An 18,225-nucleotide genomic window follows, 5' to 3' on the forward strand; every position below is an offset into this window, starting at 1 on the left:
TAATAGGGGTTAAAGTATGAAATTGCCGATTTGTACTGAAAATCTAAATTGTTTATTTTTTAAATTTTTAACAAATTTATTTAATCAAAATAGTTGCCATTATTATCTATACATTGCTGCCATCTAATGGGAAGGTTATTAATGCCTTTACGATAGAACTCCGACGATCTAGACTGCACAAACTGTGTGAAAGCATTTTGTACTGCCTCCTGGGAAGAAAACTTCTTGTCACGTAGATAATTATCCAAATCACGAAAAAAATGGTAGTCCGTTGGAGCAAGGTCTGGTGAATACGGAGGATGACGAATGGTTTCTAACGGCAGTTCCTGAAGGGTCAAAATGGTTTCTCGTGCTGTGTGAGGTCTCGCGTTGTCGTGGAGCAATAATGGTGAAGATCGATTCATGAGTCGGGGCTGTTTTACTGCTAGTTTTGTCAACATGGTTCGGAGTTCGGCACAATAGACATCTGCCGTTATTGCTTGACCAGATCGGAGAAAACTATAGTGAATAACACCATGCTGAGACCACCAAACAGTTACCATTACCTTTTTATTGGTAAGTTTTGCTTTAGGACACTGTTGTGGCATTTGACCTGGGGTCAGCCATTGCATTTTTCTTTTCCGGTTATCATAAAGAATCCACTTTTCATCACATGTTACAATTCGATCCAATATTCCTTCATTTCTGTACCGGTTCAACAAGGCAACACAAGTTTCAACACGCGTTTCTTTCTGCAGATCAGTCAAATCATGAGGCACCCATTTTTCGTATTTTTTTATTTTATTGATTTGACGCAAGTGAGTCAATATTGTGGGTAAGGTAACGTTAAACCATGCCGCTAATTCCTGGGTAGTTTGACTAGGATCGGCTTCCATTATATATCTCTTAATTCATCGTTATTCACCTGTGTGGGCGGTCTTCCTCGTGGCTCGTTCTTTAAGTCGAAATTTCCATCACGAAAGCGTTTAAACCAAAATCGCACGGTGCGTTCATTAGTAGACCCCTCTCCAAACGCAGCATTGATAATGCGGGCTGTTTCTGCCGCGTTAGTTCCGCGTCGGAACTCGTATTCAAAAATCACTCGAATTTTCGCAGTATCCATCTTTCTTGTCTAAATTGAATAACAAAAACAATTGAAAGTCGATATTCAAATGTTTCAAATTTAAAAAAAAAAATCATAGAAACCATTTGAAAAAAGTTTCATTCGAAAACCTCAAACCATGAAGATTCTATGAAAATTCAAAGAACCTATTGCAATAAAACGGCAATTTCATACTTTAACCCCTAATATTATGTTCCTTCAAATCATTATATCATTATCTTTAGTCAAAATTGCTCATGACATTTCACGCAAATAAGCATATTTTATAAATGCATACATAGTGCTTTTCCGGCTAAAGCAGTGAGGTTTTTGTAAATTTTCATTAATTACCTATATCATTAATTACCAGTGTAATCCACGAATTGGGGTGCACCAAAGAAGCCTCCTCGTACGACGTACCAATCGTTTCCTGTGTCTGGTACACTCTGAGCAATAATCGACCTTACGCCGATTGGCAAAATCTTTCACCACAATCGCAAGCATTATAGTGTATCCCATCGATTCGATAAGCGCAACTCATTGGTAGTCGGGCTTATCTAAAAATTGCCCAGTGTCATGACAGAGCTCTTTATAGGACTCGACTGGTTGGCGAGTGCTCTTAGTAACGGAGTCTGTTGCAAGCACCTTTTGGTTTTGTTCCAACCGTGTTCCGTCGGTTTCAATTCCCCTTCCCGATTGCCTTAGGTAATCTCGCCAATTCTCGGTTCGCTTAGACCTGTTGTCCTATCTTGCTGCGCAGAGCGTGCCACTCTGAAATGAAGGCCAAGGAGACCCAGTGAAACGGTCGTCCGCTGGCTACCCGCTGCTACATAGAGAATTCGATCGAAAGCCTGTTCCAGCCCTACCCTGCTGCCAGTGCTACAAACCTATATATTTTGTTGAACCCCAGAGTGGAACCCGTCAGCCACTCACGGGTCAGACTCCTCCTTCCCACGTGTCAAGGAGAGTCGCTAGTTCTCTAGTGCGGGGTCTTGTCTAGTCTATACCTGTGAGCATGTCGAGGCTACGGCAATCCGTTTCATCTTCCATTTATCCGCTTTAATAATGGCTGATCAAAAATCGAGGAGAAAAGTTTTTCACTTTTGTGAATGAAATTTGAAATTTAAATAACGTCCACTATTATTTCGAAAACTCGTAGCTGGCTTTGTCGAAAGAGCTGTTCGCGACTTTGACGCGGCCTGCGATCTAATACAGTTAGTAGATATACTAGAATACCGGTAATTGAGAATCATGTCTCTGGTCTGTTCACGTCTCACTCAAACGGTATTCAGGTATCTAGTCACCTTCGCTTAGGAACATCCGACCATCTCCTGATCCGTTCTGAGTTCAGTGCAACTCAAAAACCGACTATCTGAAAGGCGTCGTGCTTGTCACTGTAGGTCTGCCGATTGTAACATTGGATAACATGAATTCCACGCCTCCTTCCCTTCCACGGCCTCTGTTATCGACGTAATACTATTGGACATGGAATGTTTTATTCTAATTGCGGCAGTGCATATCGGTAGACGTTCTCAGCCTCGGTTGGATAGGTCTTGTGCTGAAGCTTGCAACGCCAGAGCAAATAAATTGTATCAAAACAGCTGAGAAAATAATAGCACAAAATATAACACAAAATATATAACACAAAAGAATATCTCTTACAATGCTTACAAGCATATATAGGTTAGGTTGACGCGCCGGTCGAATCTTAGTAGAGCTTCCGCTTTTACCTTTCTCGAAGGCAGTGTCAGTGGCAGGGCGCCCCGCACCTGCTACCTGCGCCGACGCACCTGGCGCGCTTCCACCAGCTTAGTTGACCGTCAATCACTGCGCGAGACGCACGCGTCATGACCGCGCCGCGAGTGCTGTGTTAGTTCAGGACTTGTGACAATCTACTCTTTTACCATGGATACGCATGTGATACCAATCTTCCTCATTTTTCTCCTTCGAGGTAATTCCATTCATAAAATGTTCTTATGTTATTTTAAACTACAATAAGGTTACGGTTTACTTCGGACCATTTTCGGAGATGTGGCGATAATTTTTATTTCACTCAAATATGTAATATTTTGAAATTGGTCGTTGATAAATAAATAGTTTATTTATTAATTTTAAGTAAAAATGTATAAACGCTTAGCCCGCAACATCGTTACCTTAAGTGACCTCATTGCAGATCGATTGTTTAATATTATGAACTTGGGGACCACGGGTTGTTTATTCTATATTTATTTGGTTTGTACATATTTAATCAATAAACAGGTCTTGTTAAATAGATTACAAATTTCATTGTAATATGAAAAAAGGAATAAAATTTGCGTCACCATTGGGTTAACGTGATCTCAAATTCTAGCTGAAGTGGCGATACAAATATACCAACATTTAAAATTATTCGAACGTTGTAATGTTCACAAATTGTTACGCTTTTTCTAAAATTGTATTCGTCCAAATTAAGAGTTTGATTCGACGCATAAGCCTATGCCTTGCTATCTTTGCCTTCGAATAGTTTTAAAAGTTGGCTCTTCTATTAATTTCTGAAATTTCGAGATGCATGCGCCGCTTCCGACTTCCGTAGAAAGCTTTCTATCAACGCCCGGCACTATCGTGTGATAACAACATTACAAAGCCTGTTTGAAAGTTTATTACTTAAGTGAATGTATAAGCATAATGTATATATTGAAGGGTATATTATTAACGATTTATAGAGGTAATGGAGCATTACTGTATTTGAAAAGAATCACGTATCATTTATATGCATTTCATAAATCAACAACAACAAGGAGCGACAGTTGTTAAAACATAATGTTTTTCTTTCTTAAACGTTTCAAAGTACATATTATTATGATAATTACTAATAATCAAATTTTCATTGTGAGTTTTACTGGCGGAATTGCTACCATGCTGGTCTGTAACGCAGAAGTCCGAAGCTCGTTTCTCGAGCCGGGAGAAATATTTGTATGGCCTACATTTATTTCTCTCGTGAGTGGGTATAATTTGTGGTTGTCTATGCGTGCGCCCATGGCACCCGCGATACAGGGTATCCCTAGTGCGGGGCTAGGAGTGTGTGCATTAAAATAAAAGGTCTTAAGTTATCGCGATTGTTACATAAAGGAAGTGAAACATAGTCACGGCTGATTGTCAGTAATCCGTAACCATGGGATCTGTAAAGGGTCCGTAAAGTTATTTTTTTAAATTATACGCCATTATATCCGAAAGAAGTGTTGCATTTCAGCAATTACGTAAATATTTTTACGTAAAAGTATACCTATTATAAAAATCCGATGCTACAGCAGATGCAATATAACAACGATTCAGCTTAAACTGCGTGTGCGTGTAAAAAGTCGCCGCTAGCCGTGACGGTCGCGTGCCCATCCGTCCATTGCTCTGCGCCTGCACCAACGACGACCAATCGATCTAGAATCCATTTAACGTTTGGTTTCTCGTGTCTGTTTGTTGGTAACTAAACTTCGGTACATTCTACATGCATCTGATTCACGTTGCTGTGTCACTTGAATTGCGGTAATAGTCGTGGCCTCTTCTAAATCGGCCGCCGTGAAGTTAATTACATGTACTCGTAAGTAGTATTAATTTAGCTTAACTTAACTTAATCGCAAAGCTGACAAAAAATGCATTTAAAAGCAAAATGTTCCCCTCCAAATATTCGTGGGCCGGATGTGTAGACTTCCCCACTTCCGTTGTTCGGTGATAATGATGTATAATTTTTATCCTGGGCACTTTTTAATAGCTTAAAATTATTTTCCGAGCACCAGCTATCAATTTTATTTAATTGATTAAAAACAGAGATGTTTGCCCAATTTTAAATTAATTTACAGTATTCAAAGTACTGGTGGTAAAACGACATTACGAAATTATATATATATATAACGAGTATGTACTTTACATTTGTATGTACTCATATTATATTCATTAAACTGTTTTTTGAGAGGATGTTTGGTAGGTACCTGTCGCTCAAGACGTCATAAGCACGGAACATCACATTCTTTTACGCATTCTAACTTTTTGTTGCCATCACTCCCTGGACAAATACCTTTGCTCGTCTTGTCTTTAAATGTATCTTATAGCCAGAGCATCAAAGTCGAAATTTGCTAGATTCTTTCCGAGTTAAAAAAAATACATTCCAAAGCAATGGTCGAACATAATCGACTCCTTTATTACGGTCCAACGCTTGAAATTTCCACATAACATTTTGATAATTCTGTCTTTTTTCATCTTGTTTTGTTATAGGTATGTTAAGGCATTCTTGAAAGGGTGGTCCTCTTCTTTACCTATCGTAACTTGTGCCCTTTCACCTAGGCGTGGAAGTGTACTCGTAAGTAAAGCAACTACGCGATGAAACAAACCATGTTTTTCTCATTCACGCAATATCAATAATAATATTTTAAAAATAAAATAAAAATATATTTATTGCAAAACACAGAAAAATATGTACAGCGATGTGTCTAGTACTATGGGAAGCTAGGCCTTACGTCCGTCAAGTGTGTTGCCTAAAAATAATAATAACTAAGTCTATTACAATAAGCTTATAAAATATGATTGGTAGAACACAAAGAGAGGTGGTTTACATTTCATTTTAGTACATTCATAAATTTGTTACATAATCCAGTATAGTTCTAGTTTTTTTTTAAATAACAAAAAACAGCCAACTTCAGTACCAACAAAGAACAAAAACATTGAAAGAAAATTTAAATTTAGGAATATCAGTGTACTTACCGATTTCTCCGTCAATTTGTGGACCGATTTTAAAAATTCTTATTTTGTTTGCAAGGGTTGTACTCTCGAAGTGGTCCCTGATGCCGACGATACTGTTCTGGGTTCGTGTCGGCTACCTATCACAAATTGAAAAAACGCCACAAATAAAAGTCGCCTTTTCACTTGACACAATACATAGTCAACAAATGACAACCAGAAAAACTTACTTATAAATTATACAAAGGAGTCCATAACAGTCCCATTGTCACCAAGAAGTCAGAATCAGAATGAAATGAAATAAAATGCAAAGAAAGAATCCCATGGAAATCGAAAAAAGCCGATAAGCAGACTTTTCAGGTCGGTTTTTCTTCAATGAAAAGGTTACAATTATATGTATATGTTTTCTTAATTTTAATTACCGTCCTGTCTATATGGGCCTTCCAGTTGAGATTCTTTATTATTATTATTGCATATAATCTTTTAACTAATCTAAGTAAAGAATCCTGTAATGCACCAATTTCTAACGAATATTTTTTCTTTCATCCAATTTAAAATCATAATGACATCTAGTTATACTATGTTGTTATATTAGTCAGTTATTTTATTGCAAGATAGTAAAGGTATATATGTAATAATATGTTGATATGCATAATATGATATTTAAATTTATATGATGGAAAAATAATAATGATTATGTATATATGATGGTAAAATATGAAGCATTTAACACAAACATCTTCTACCTACTTGTATTATTACTACAAGCTTTAGCTGACTGACTGTGAAAAGACCTATGAGTTATGAAATATGAGAGAGAGAAAATATACTTATACCGATATACATATGTAAGTCTATAGTTCCAAAGTAAAGGCAAAAGCTAAACAAGATGACCTGAATTTGGTAAAATTAACGACGACGAAACCAACGACTTGCAAAAAGTTTGACACTGGGAGCGGTCATTACATTTTTACGACATACACCTTTGATAAATAGTTACTGAAAATCAATTCAATACAATTTAAAAGTGTACATCGATAATTATTAGAAATCGGAAGGACGGCTAACCAAAGAATGTCTTAGAGGAAAGATATTATCCGTCTATTTCAAAAGATATTGCAATTTACGGAATCAAAATAATTACTAAAAGGAAAAATAGCTTAATTCCAGCTGAAAATTGGCATACGAGATGTGTAAATATCCTTAATCCCAATTCGGCTCAATCCATTCAAGCGCGTATTTTTCGTTTCGCAAAACTAAAGGCAAAGAGCACTGACTTGACCGATGGCCAATAAAACACGATTACATGCTGAAGCTGGAGTCCGCCACCGCATGTGTCGGTTTGGGCAAACAAATAACACATAATATGTGCCGATTTCTATTGAATCAGCAGTGCTTCAAACAAATTGTGCTTGTGCAACGATCCCAGCGATTTCCTCACAGCGACGTCAAAATTTGATGACCACGCAGGAAGGCAGATTCACATCGTACATGCGTCATCGCATATCATTTCTACATATGCTTCAATGCACTCGCGAGTACAAAATGGTGCAACACAGGCCATTACAGTTGTTGTAAAAATAGCATATTTTAAGTTTTGTGCCTTTTCATCAATGACCCATTTAGAAATCATACCAAAGTAGCTGTTAGTAGGACGCAACTTTCACTCGGTGACTAAGCGGATACGCGAAGATTATTACAACGTGTCATTCTAAGAATAACATTACAAGAGTTAATATACGGATCTCTGTTTTCCCTTCCGTGTATTTTCCGCTTCCAAAATGCTGACAATCGTTTGATATTATAAAATATATCAAGCCAATTCATTAACGACGATATATGCAAAAGATACAGTGTAGATAGCCGCCTCTATTTTGCATATGTTGCTGGATTACCGATAAAGACCTCGGCATTTTAGAAAATAAAATTCTATTTCAAATCGCCATGTTTATTCCGCGTGGTCACAGGAATGAGAAAGAAAATGTTGCCACAGGGTAAATTCTAATATGCTAAAATTAAATTACATAATGTTGCGATATTTTTTTATATTTATGTATTTGTTGATTATATTAACTTAAATATAATCATCTTTATTTGACCCGAAGAACGAACAATACAATACAGTGGTGAAAATATTAAATGGGTTTATAGTTCAGCATATGTCTTAGAGGATTACACACGGCGACTTATAGCAGCGATGCAGGCGCTATTCGTCTACGCGCGCGATTTTAACCAGTGATGCAAACGCGATGCAAGCGCGCGACTGCATCGATACAATCGCGCGAATGCATAGCTACACTTGGGATTTATAAGCGTTTGCATCGATGCAATCGCCTATGAATCACAAAAGTAGCGATGCAATCGCGCATTTCACGAACGCGCGTTTGCATCATCATAATCATTCTTAGCTAGTGATAACAGAGAACACACAAATGAATTATGAACACATACATACACATGAGTCAAAACAATTTGACTTCGCTTTTCACTACTATTGTTTAACAATTGAATGGTGGTAGGACCTTCCAAAGTATACAACTGTGTAGTCGATCAGTAATTATATTTTATCTACCGCGATCGTAAGTGATTGTTACAAATAACGCGTTGAGGTCGTTTTCTAAGGGAAGTTGCTTCACCACATCGCCGTTTCTATTTAGGTCATCGCTTCCACGAATGGATTACCTTCAATAAAATAAAAAAGTATTATAAGTAGTCAACCCGCACTTTTGCATTTTTGAGTTATAATTTTAATTTTAACACATTGAATTTGCCTTCCACATCTGAACACTTTTAAAATATTGTACTTTATTATAACCTCCATAAAGTCCACAGGGTTTGTTGTATACCTTAATCAAATTATGACGTTGATTAAGGACAAATAACAACCATCATATTCCAAATTCTAGTGACTAATGATCTTATGCAAGGTTTCGATTTCTACCTTGTCATTTCCCAAATATAACAAGTTACATGAATTTATGTTACTAATTAATTTTAAAAAAATGTTTTCATTATTACGTATATGTAAAAGAAAACTCGTTAATATCGTAAATCCTCTTCCTACCTCTTCAAAGCAATCATGAACGTCGGCAAAAAAAATTGTTTGGTTTCAAATTTTTATACTGGAACTCCGGTTTTGTAAGCAGACTTTTCAGACTTGTATATTTACATATTTTTTTAATGTGGTTTTTGTATTTATTGCTCCGGAAGTATTAAATACCGTTAATCGGGAACTTGTAACAAGATATTCAGGATCGTCGGAACTTGTAACAAGATATTCAGTATCGTTGTTATTCCATTTCCGTCCCGCTGCAGCGCGCTGCCGCAAAAGTGAATATATGGTAAAAGCGGCCAATAGTGCTAATTAGTGGTAATTTGAAATTGTGTAATCTGCCGGGTTAGGATCAAGGCCAACTACCGCGTCATGTTTTCGCAACTTTATGCGAACATGGGTTCATACATTTAGCTATAACACCTGTGACATGATGCATCATGCATTTATTGCTTAACTGCACTAATTAGATATGCTCTCTTCCTGAGAACAGTGTACGACACAAGCGGGAAAGTCCTTGAGACCAGTACCCAAGCTTTCCGCTTCATTCGCTTTTCGGCGTTTCAGCAGATATTCTTCATATCGGAATGAGGTCATCACCATGCACGGCCAAACTTCACCCTCTGCTGGGCCTCACGTAGTTTATACCGTCTATCATGATCTTGCTCTAGTCTCATCCATCTGTGGGATAAAGTGACAAGAAAATAATCAAAATTATTGCTGATTATTCCATCTAAATAGTATGTTGTTAGTATTCTATTAGTTGATTGTATTTCTCCTTATTTAGCTTACGTTTTTATCAAATGTACCTACTCGTATTTATGCATAGTTATTTCTTCTTTTAAATGTAGATAGTAAATTAAAGCCGATTAAAAAATTTAAAAAAGGATTATAAGACCTTTTTTATACTACCGTCTTCTAATTTTTTTGAACAATTATCCGTAGTGACCTGCATGTACATTTTTGCAGTTAATAATGTCTCATAAACAATTATTTGTACTCGAAGCTACTGAAGATACGACACTGGCATCGAGGTAATGAAACGTATACGGTTATTTGACGTACATAGGAAGACTTGCATAATACCATTGTAGTATTCTGTTACTTTTTTAAGGCATTTGATATTGTGCACCTAATTAATGGTGCACATTATCAAATGCCTTAGAACTACTACTACTAAAACTATGGTCAGCAAACTTAGCGATTATGATGTGGTGAACCTCGTCCTGTTTAAATCGTGCTTATCGTGTTTGAGTAATAGGCTCTAGAGGGTCATTATCAATGGTACGAGGTCATCAGGTTCTGCAGTAAGCATGAGTGTCCTTGAAGGCTCTGTTCTATGTCCTTTTCGTTTCAGCTTATGTTAAGATTTACGGAGTATCGTAGTATCGTACATGAGATTGTGTTATTTAAAGTTACGAGGCAGCTGTGTTTTTATAACGATGCGAATAATGGTATTTTGTGAGCACTATATTACTTAGTTAAGAACCTATTTCTAACTCCATAAGAAAACACAAATTACAGTACGTGTACGTGTAAATTTACAGTAACCATGTCAGACGAACCACCACAAACACATTCAATTTGAAGAAAATATCTCACCTCTAAGGGCGAACTAGGGCGTGACTTCGATTTCGCGCACTGTCCTGTAACGGATTTAAATAAAACTTTACCAATACATGTAATTCCACGAACTGCGCCCGTCAACCTGAGACAAGTTGACAAGTCCCATGTGCTTGTAATTTCACCCCACCCTTACCCTTCAAAACCGAAACGCAGTAATGCTCACATGTGGTGGCAGTACTTTCCTGGACGAACCCTTTCACTTTCACAAGGAGCTCCACTGCTTTCAAAAATTTTTACTTTGTATCACAAAAGAAAATCAATTTAAGCATGTGCTTATTACGATATTATGAATTTAAGAGGAGAAAAACCCCTTAATGGATAAAAAACGTATAAAATATAGAATGATTCCGGATGCAGTAGATAATATACCCACGCATATTAAAATTTCTAAAATCTATCTCCAATCCAATCCAACAGCGGTTCTCAAATATTATAAATAATTTGACAAAGGTGAAAGACGTTGATCTTTCGATTGGAATTCCCTAAAGTGGAATATAACGAGACGAAGAAACAACTCGAAAGTCGAAGTTGTAAATTAGAACTTACAGTTAAGTAGTATTAGCATTTCGCATTTAAGTATGGCCGACTGTTTAGGCGACCGGTTGGAGCCATTTTATCCTCGCCATATGCCACATGATTTTAAAGCATTCTTAATTTCTCGTTAAGATGCCCGACGCCTAGCAATGGAAACCAGATTTATATTACAGTTGTCTTTTTAAGGTTCTAAACACACTATGAGAAGATACTAGAGTTGATCCCTTCTTGTCGGCAATATGAAACCTGTGTTTTATATGTAGTATCGCCTCGACGCTATTTATATTTATTATCATAATCAATAGAACACAGACCAAGAAGATCGCTTGGTCACAATGACTGTGCTTGGAAGAATATAGATATAATAGACGGGCGTGACTTCTTGATGTCGTTGTACCCAACGCACAGAGGAAAAACTGAAAAGTATGAACAGCTAGCCGAAGAGGTTTGGTAAATCTGGCGGCAGCGAGAGGTATATTTGTTGCCCCATATATTGGGTGCCCCTCATTTTGCCACCGCTGACGTCGTCCCGAGGACCCTGACGGAGAGTATAGTTAACCTGGGCCTTCCAACAACCCTCGGGCACAAAATTCAATAGGCCGTTATAATCCGGACGACATCAATCGTCCGCCGTCAACTTAACATGCATTAGTCGAATAGTATGTAGGCTGTTCAGCCAACACTACTGCTATCATTATCCGTTATTGTGTACCAAAAACTTCCCCAATAACTTAATAATCAAACACGCATGCGGTTTTACCAATAATAAATAAATAAATAAATAAATAACGCACACACTCAACATAGCCCCGCACTAGGGAAATCCTGTGTCGCGGGTGCCATGGACACACACATAGACAACTACAAATTACACCCAAACTCACGAGAGATATAATTGTAGGCCATACAACTATTTCTCTCGGCCCGGGAATCGAACCTGGGACCTGTGCGTGGCAGTCCGGCATGGTAACCGTTCGGCCACGGAGGCAGTAATACCAATATTTTAGACTATAGATGTTCTGTGTTGGGGTACAGTAGAATAAGTCGCTCAGTCGCGAGAGGTACACTTAGCTAAAAGTTTTACGGGACTAACGTATTATTTTTTATCATATCAAGTGACTGGAAGAAACAGTCGTGCGCCTGGTGCTAAGCGACACACCTGTCTCTATAGACTTTAACTTCTATAAGTTGCAGTGCCACGGAGCTTTAAATCGCATAGATCTGAGGGGCACTGCCACTGCGCCTATCACCCCTAAATATAAGTAAACGAACGGAACGCAGTAATGGTCACATTACTGCTTGGCGGCAGATATACATACGTTAGGTGGCAGTACTTCCTTGGATGAGCTCTTTCACAAGAAGCTCTACGGTTGCTAAATTGCCTAACAAGTTACGACAAAAAGTTAGTAGTTGAATATTGTTTAATACAAACGAATTAGCAGAAACGCTTATAAATGTGGACCCCAAAATGGAAATTACTGCTTAGGGAATTAATCTAGCCTAACACGTACTCGTACCACACTCATCCAAAAAATCTCACTTCTCCTCAAGTGATAACTGCAAATACACTGTGTTTAAGTTTAAGTACTGCCACCTTCCTATTTCTGCCGCCAAACAGTAATATTAGCTTTAATGTTTTCCTGTTTTGAAGGGTAAGTAAGGGTGCTGGTGAAATTACAGGTACATGGGACTTCTAACTTATGTTTCAGGGTGACGGGCGCAGTGGCAGTGCCCCTCAGATCTTTGCGATTTAAAGCTCTGCGTGGCGCTGCAACTGTTATGGACAGGCATGTAGCTTACCATCAGGCGATTGATTTGTTCGTCCCATCAATTGATATTATAAAAAAGTAAGCGTATTTTAAATTAAAAACTATAACAGAATGTTTAGTTTTGATCTGGGGTTACCAAACTTAACATTATGTTACACCAGTATGCATTGTTTGCGGCCAACTATTATAACGAATATTTTATGGCAATAAGCTATAAATATAACTGCAGGCGTTTAACACGTTTTGCACTGACGTCGTAAGTGTCACACATCGGTGTAACGCGATAATACCGCTACATTGGACCGAATTCTTCAAATTACGCACAGTTTTGTAAATAAGCGCCGCTATTCTCAAAGTAGGTAATAATATATTACAAAATAAGTTTCCATTGTCTATGTTTTAACTATTCCTTGAAATACTTATCGAAAGTCTACTCGTATATGGTTTCAACATTTCGAATGCCTGTTCAGTTAATTAGATAACTTTGAATAGGGAAATTTTGATAGGGGGAGATTTTAGTAAAACTTTACGGATATAAACAGAGCCTAATTAAGGAGTGTATGTGTTTTCTTTTAAAAATGGAGATAATCTAGCCGTTAATACCTAACGTATACAAATGGCGCAGCCGCAGGCGCGTCGCTGTACATCGGCGCGGGCGGCGGCGGCCGACCTGATTATGCGCAAACTAACTGCGCGCCGTAACGGTCCAAGAATGTAGTCGACAGCCGGCCCAGCGCGCGCCCGCTACTCAACCGAGAACTCTGAATTCGTACCTATTTTAGTATTTATTAATTCACAAAAAAGGAACAACGCGCACCCTGAACTGAATCAATTTAATGAAATCTTTTATTAATAGAATGCTAGTATATTCGCAATGACCTTAATATTTGATCTGAACTGACTAGAACATGGAAGGAACACATTGATTACTTATTTATAACTCGATAGCACTATTAAATGTTCAATGTCTACAGAATACAGCAAAAGATGTTTTTTTTGTGTCTACATTAATTGCACTTTGCATTTACATAATTGCAATTCACAAAAAATAATTGCAATTAATTTCTAAAAATAAATAAGTACGTTTCTAAGCACACAATAAAGGTACCTACTTTTTTGGCAAGTATATATTTACGACTGTACTCTACATTGCTTCCGTAAAACATTCAATTCGTGTACGATCAAATTTCTGTCAGCGCCGCACATTGATTCATTACCTGTTCAGTTTCCGCACAGCGGTATATATCATCTGGCACGATCGATACGGACTTTCCCAAATTCTATTAAAGATGTCTGTGCACAGCCACTGACGCAACTAGAAAGCGCTTTCTACGCGGCAAAACCTTCACGATGGTAAAGTAAGCTTATTGCGCCGGTAACACGCGCATATCAGATTGTGTGGCTGCCATAAAGGAAAACCTTATTTAGTCTAGTTGGGCAACTCTTTCTGTGCTGCTTTCAAATTCAAAATGCTACCTATATACTTCAATGAGTGTTCTCTATGCTTTAGTTCAAATCTTTCTTCATAGTCAAATACTTTTGAAGTCTTTATATAAATGTGAAATAGACAATTTACTCTTTCATAAAAACAAAATATAGGTATACATCTATAACTGTATCCAACTGGGTGACGAAATATCATAGAATTCTCATACACGGCGCTACGGCTAAAAAGTCGTTAAAAACCAAATACAAAGATCAATAAGCACATAGAAAAATTCGTAAGTTTCGTTCCGTGGCTTAGTTGGTATAGCGTCTGGCATGGTTTGCTACAAAATGTCGGTTCGAATCCGGCCGGATCAAAGCAATTTTTTCTGAGTGTTCGATCTTTGTATTAATAATTATAACAAACTAGTGGAATATTTCACATAAAAATAAGAATATCATTTCAATAAAAATTTAAAATATACACCGTCATAAAAGCACGTCAAGCTCTTTGTAATGTCGGAAGTCGCCACGGAAGAAAAAAAGATGGAAGTACCTTAAGCCTCGATTACTATCAGAACCGATGTCGCCAAAACACGCACGCACATTTTACAAAATCTTGATATTGATTGGTAGTAGCTTCAAATTTAAAGAGAAATAACAAATTCTGGATTGTTAAGATAATTTAACTTTACCCTGTTGGCATATCGTCGTAAGTTCAATACCATCATGCCTTTTATTGGAAATTACGACGTTTTGATATTATTTTGAGGTTAATTGCTGAATGACGACAAATTAGAGTTATTAATTTAGTTCTCCAAAAAAGAAGCGACCATATTGAAGGAGTGTAAGCTTTACTAGCGTTTCTTGTAACAAAAAAACTCTTTCGATAAACAGAAAATTGAAATTTATCAATTTATCAAATTTAACGAGTAATATTTTTGGTGCGGTTATCATTTTTGCACTCCAAAACAGCACAATAAGGCATTTTTCTAGGATTTTAGAGAATTTGCACGAAAGAATGACACAACCATACCATACAAAAAGAAAATGGCGGACTGAGCTCAAATATGTCCTTCGAGACCTATAGTTGGCACGCGTCAAACGCTAACTAAGCACTTCTACTATATTTATTGTTCTGTGAACGTCACCTTCGACTGGGCATTAAATAGAGCTGAATTTAAAGCAAAGCTTGACGTACTCTCGACACTGTTAACGACTATGAAGACCAATTGAGAATCGTTGTCTTTTAGGCCGGTGTCCAAAGTTAATTTCACATCCTTGAACTCAGAAAACACCGATTAACGCTGATCCAATTGACAGTAATGTATGACTGCAATCAAAAATAATAAATGTAATCGTCTTAAAACACCGTATGTTGAAGGTAACTTTCACCGACGTACTTTGTACTTGACCTGTGACTCATTCCAAGGATGAGGAAAGTTGGCTTGACTCGATCGGGTCGTCGGCACACTTCCAGCAACTTCTTAGAGTGACTAATAAATAAATCTGGCTGCACTCAGAAGGGTACGTTCTTGGAATGCGGCGACGCCTAAGCTACGTCACCTAGAGGAACTCTCTTTATAAGAATATCGTAGAAACTTTCTATGATTGGCAGCTGTTATACTTGTTACAGTTTAGAAAAGTTCAAATTAATTCAAATATCAATTATACGCCATAATTCTTGTATTACGCATCCATAATTATGATTGTGTCACCCGTTTGACACATTCACACAAGCCTGATTACTTGAATGAGGTTCAAAATTAATTGTTTTTTCCGACTTAACTATATGTGCATATTATTTACTATCCATGTGGCCCACGGCCCAGCATTTGCGCTTTTGCTGTACCCGTACCTTGTCCGGGACGCAATCTTAATTTTTCGACACTTTTCCGAAAGAATCATTTCCATTTAAATGAGAGCATGAAGTCGATTGAATAAATGTCAGACATTGGAACGCAAGGGTACCGTATATTTGCGCTATCAAGTTGCATGTCCATCGTTAACGCCACCCACAGCTGGAACTAACCCGGTCAGAACAACAAGCTAGCTGGAACAGACACAATGACAAATTGCTACAACTTCTAGACTTTAACTCGTTCGCATTTGCGGTAGCCTAATGGTGTTAATCCCTGATAACAATAAATAACTAACCCAACGCAGATGTGTCCTGTCCTTAGATATAGGAAAAAGTCCTGACGCTTGTGCACGTATACGTAATTAAAGGTCATAGGCCTATACAGTCACCAAATACAAATTATCCTATAAAACCATTGCGCATCTCCTTCCTAAACGAGCTAACCACCCTAGCCCAATTAGAAGACCTTAGATAATCCTAGCGCGATTCCTGATGGTGCCATCATTTTCTGTCTGAAATGCATGTTGCCTGATATATATAATAATATAAAAGTATCGAGACTGCAGACGATATACTAGCACTTAATAGTTAATATATAGAACCCCACTTTACCGTAACCGGATAAAGAGTAATAGCTAGTTTTATATTCGGATCTGCACATTTGATACAGACAACACAATTTAAAGTAGCACTCAACATTTTAATAGTAAAACAGATGTCCACGTACAATTTCTCGTTGCACGTCGAGTGTGTACTGCCCACGGCCAGTGACCCGGTCAAGTGTACCCCCGGGCCACCACAGAGAGAAATTGATGAGTCGACTAAAGTAGATCAATTGTAGAGCATTTTCATTACTATGTAGTGTAGTCACATTTTCTATTGATTTCCTAATATAGAAATCTATTTGTTGTTCTAAATCAGTTAAAGACTGACAAGTTGGGTTTCTACGCGTCGTATGCTATTTCTGCCGGGATCCTTTCTCCACTCGATATGTTCTTTTCCACCACACTCAGTTAGTAGCAGTAGTGCTTCTTGTGAAAGAGTTCGTCCAGGTTAGTACTGCCCCCTTACCTATTACTGCTGCCCAGCAGTAATGTCAGCATTATTGTGTTTTCAAGGGTAAGGGAGCCGATGAAATTACAGGTACATGTCAACTTATGTCTTATGGTGACTGGTGCAGTGGCAGTGCCCCTCAGATCTTTGTGATTTAAAGCTCTGCGTAGCGCGGCAACTGTTATGGACAGGCATGTAGCTTACCTTCAGGCGCATGACTTGTTCGTCCCGTAAAAAAAACTCTAATACCCTTTCTTTCTGTCGTCGTTACGCTCAAAACATAGTGCTTAACAGTTAAGCCAACCAAAACTAAAAGCACTTGAATTGCATTGTTTATGATGTCCCAATTCCCTTTTCTCCTCTTGCAGCGAACGCAAATTTATTTCCAATAGACAGACTGGATTATACTGATATTTTATACCTGGATAAAGAAACGTAATTATCCTGTAAAATGCGTATAAGGTTTGTTTTCGGATTTCTTAATTTTATTATGCACTCAACTCCAATAACTGCCCGTCCATCAGACAGGAACCTTCACGTCCATTCTCTTCTTCAATCAATTAGATTTCCTCTAAACAACTTTTGGCCGTCCTCTTTGCTTCTTTGCAACTTTAGAAACGCTGTCTAAGCTTCAAACACTTTATCGAAGTACACTTTTTCATTTTATCTTCCTAATCTTTTATCTCCATAATAGGTACTAACTATTAATGTACTCATAATATGTTTCTGTTACAAGTTTGTTATTTATTATATATATGTATATATTAATAATTAAGGAGCATTACCTATTAATAAAATTTTAATTATTACTAAATACTCTTTAAATGTACCCTCTATTTTGGTATAGCAAGTCTACCTAGAACAAATTTCGGCTTAGGAATAAGGTTCTCATTGGAAAAAACTTCCCATGATTTCTTACTACGGTTAGTGAAGTAATGCCTTATCGGCGCGAGCGCATTATCATATCTGAAGAGAACAACAGGTAAACATGAGCTTTTATCGGTCATAATATGAACTTCCATAGATAATCCGTCGTAGTTACATGTGGGTAACAAGTGCTTAATTCTTCTTTCATTATATCTATTACTTTTAATCTGGAAGAGGAATTTTAAAAAGGAGA

The 18,225-nt window shown here is 37.5% G+C and overlaps 2 protein-coding genes across 3 annotated transcripts in view; one reads left to right on the forward strand and one right to left on the reverse strand.

Annotated features, from left to right (window-relative positions):
* Positions 1–2,930, reverse strand: part of LOC113240224 (SET and MYND domain-containing protein 4-like) — a 35,744-nt gene extending 32,814 nt beyond the window's left edge. Inside the window, exon 1 of the mRNA XM_026477476.1 lies at positions 2,872–2,930. Coding sequence (XP_026333261.1) covers positions 2,872–2,930 — 59 coding nt within the window. The remainder of the gene's footprint in view (positions 1–2,871) is intronic.
* The window catches only part of LOC113226695 (CUB and sushi domain-containing protein 3), a 53,967-nt gene continuing 38,584 nt past the window's right edge, over positions 2,843–18,225 (forward strand). The window contains exon 1 of one of the 2 annotated variants that reach the window (XM_026459419.1): positions 2,843–3,032. In XM_026459419.1, the coding sequence (XP_026315204.1) occupies positions 2,987–3,032 (46 nt within the window). In that variant the 5' untranslated portion in view covers positions 2,843–2,986. The remainder of the gene's footprint in view (positions 3,033–18,225) is intronic. The other variant, XM_026459425.1, reaches the window with a different exon arrangement.

Source organism: Hyposmocoma kahamanoa, unplaced genomic scaffold (assembly GCF_003589595.1).
Source record: "Hyposmocoma kahamanoa isolate Upper Pololo Valley unplaced genomic scaffold, ASM358959v1 100021, whole genome shotgun sequence".
Lineage (NCBI taxonomy): Eukaryota > Metazoa > Arthropoda > Insecta > Lepidoptera > Cosmopterigidae > Hyposmocoma > Hyposmocoma kahamanoa.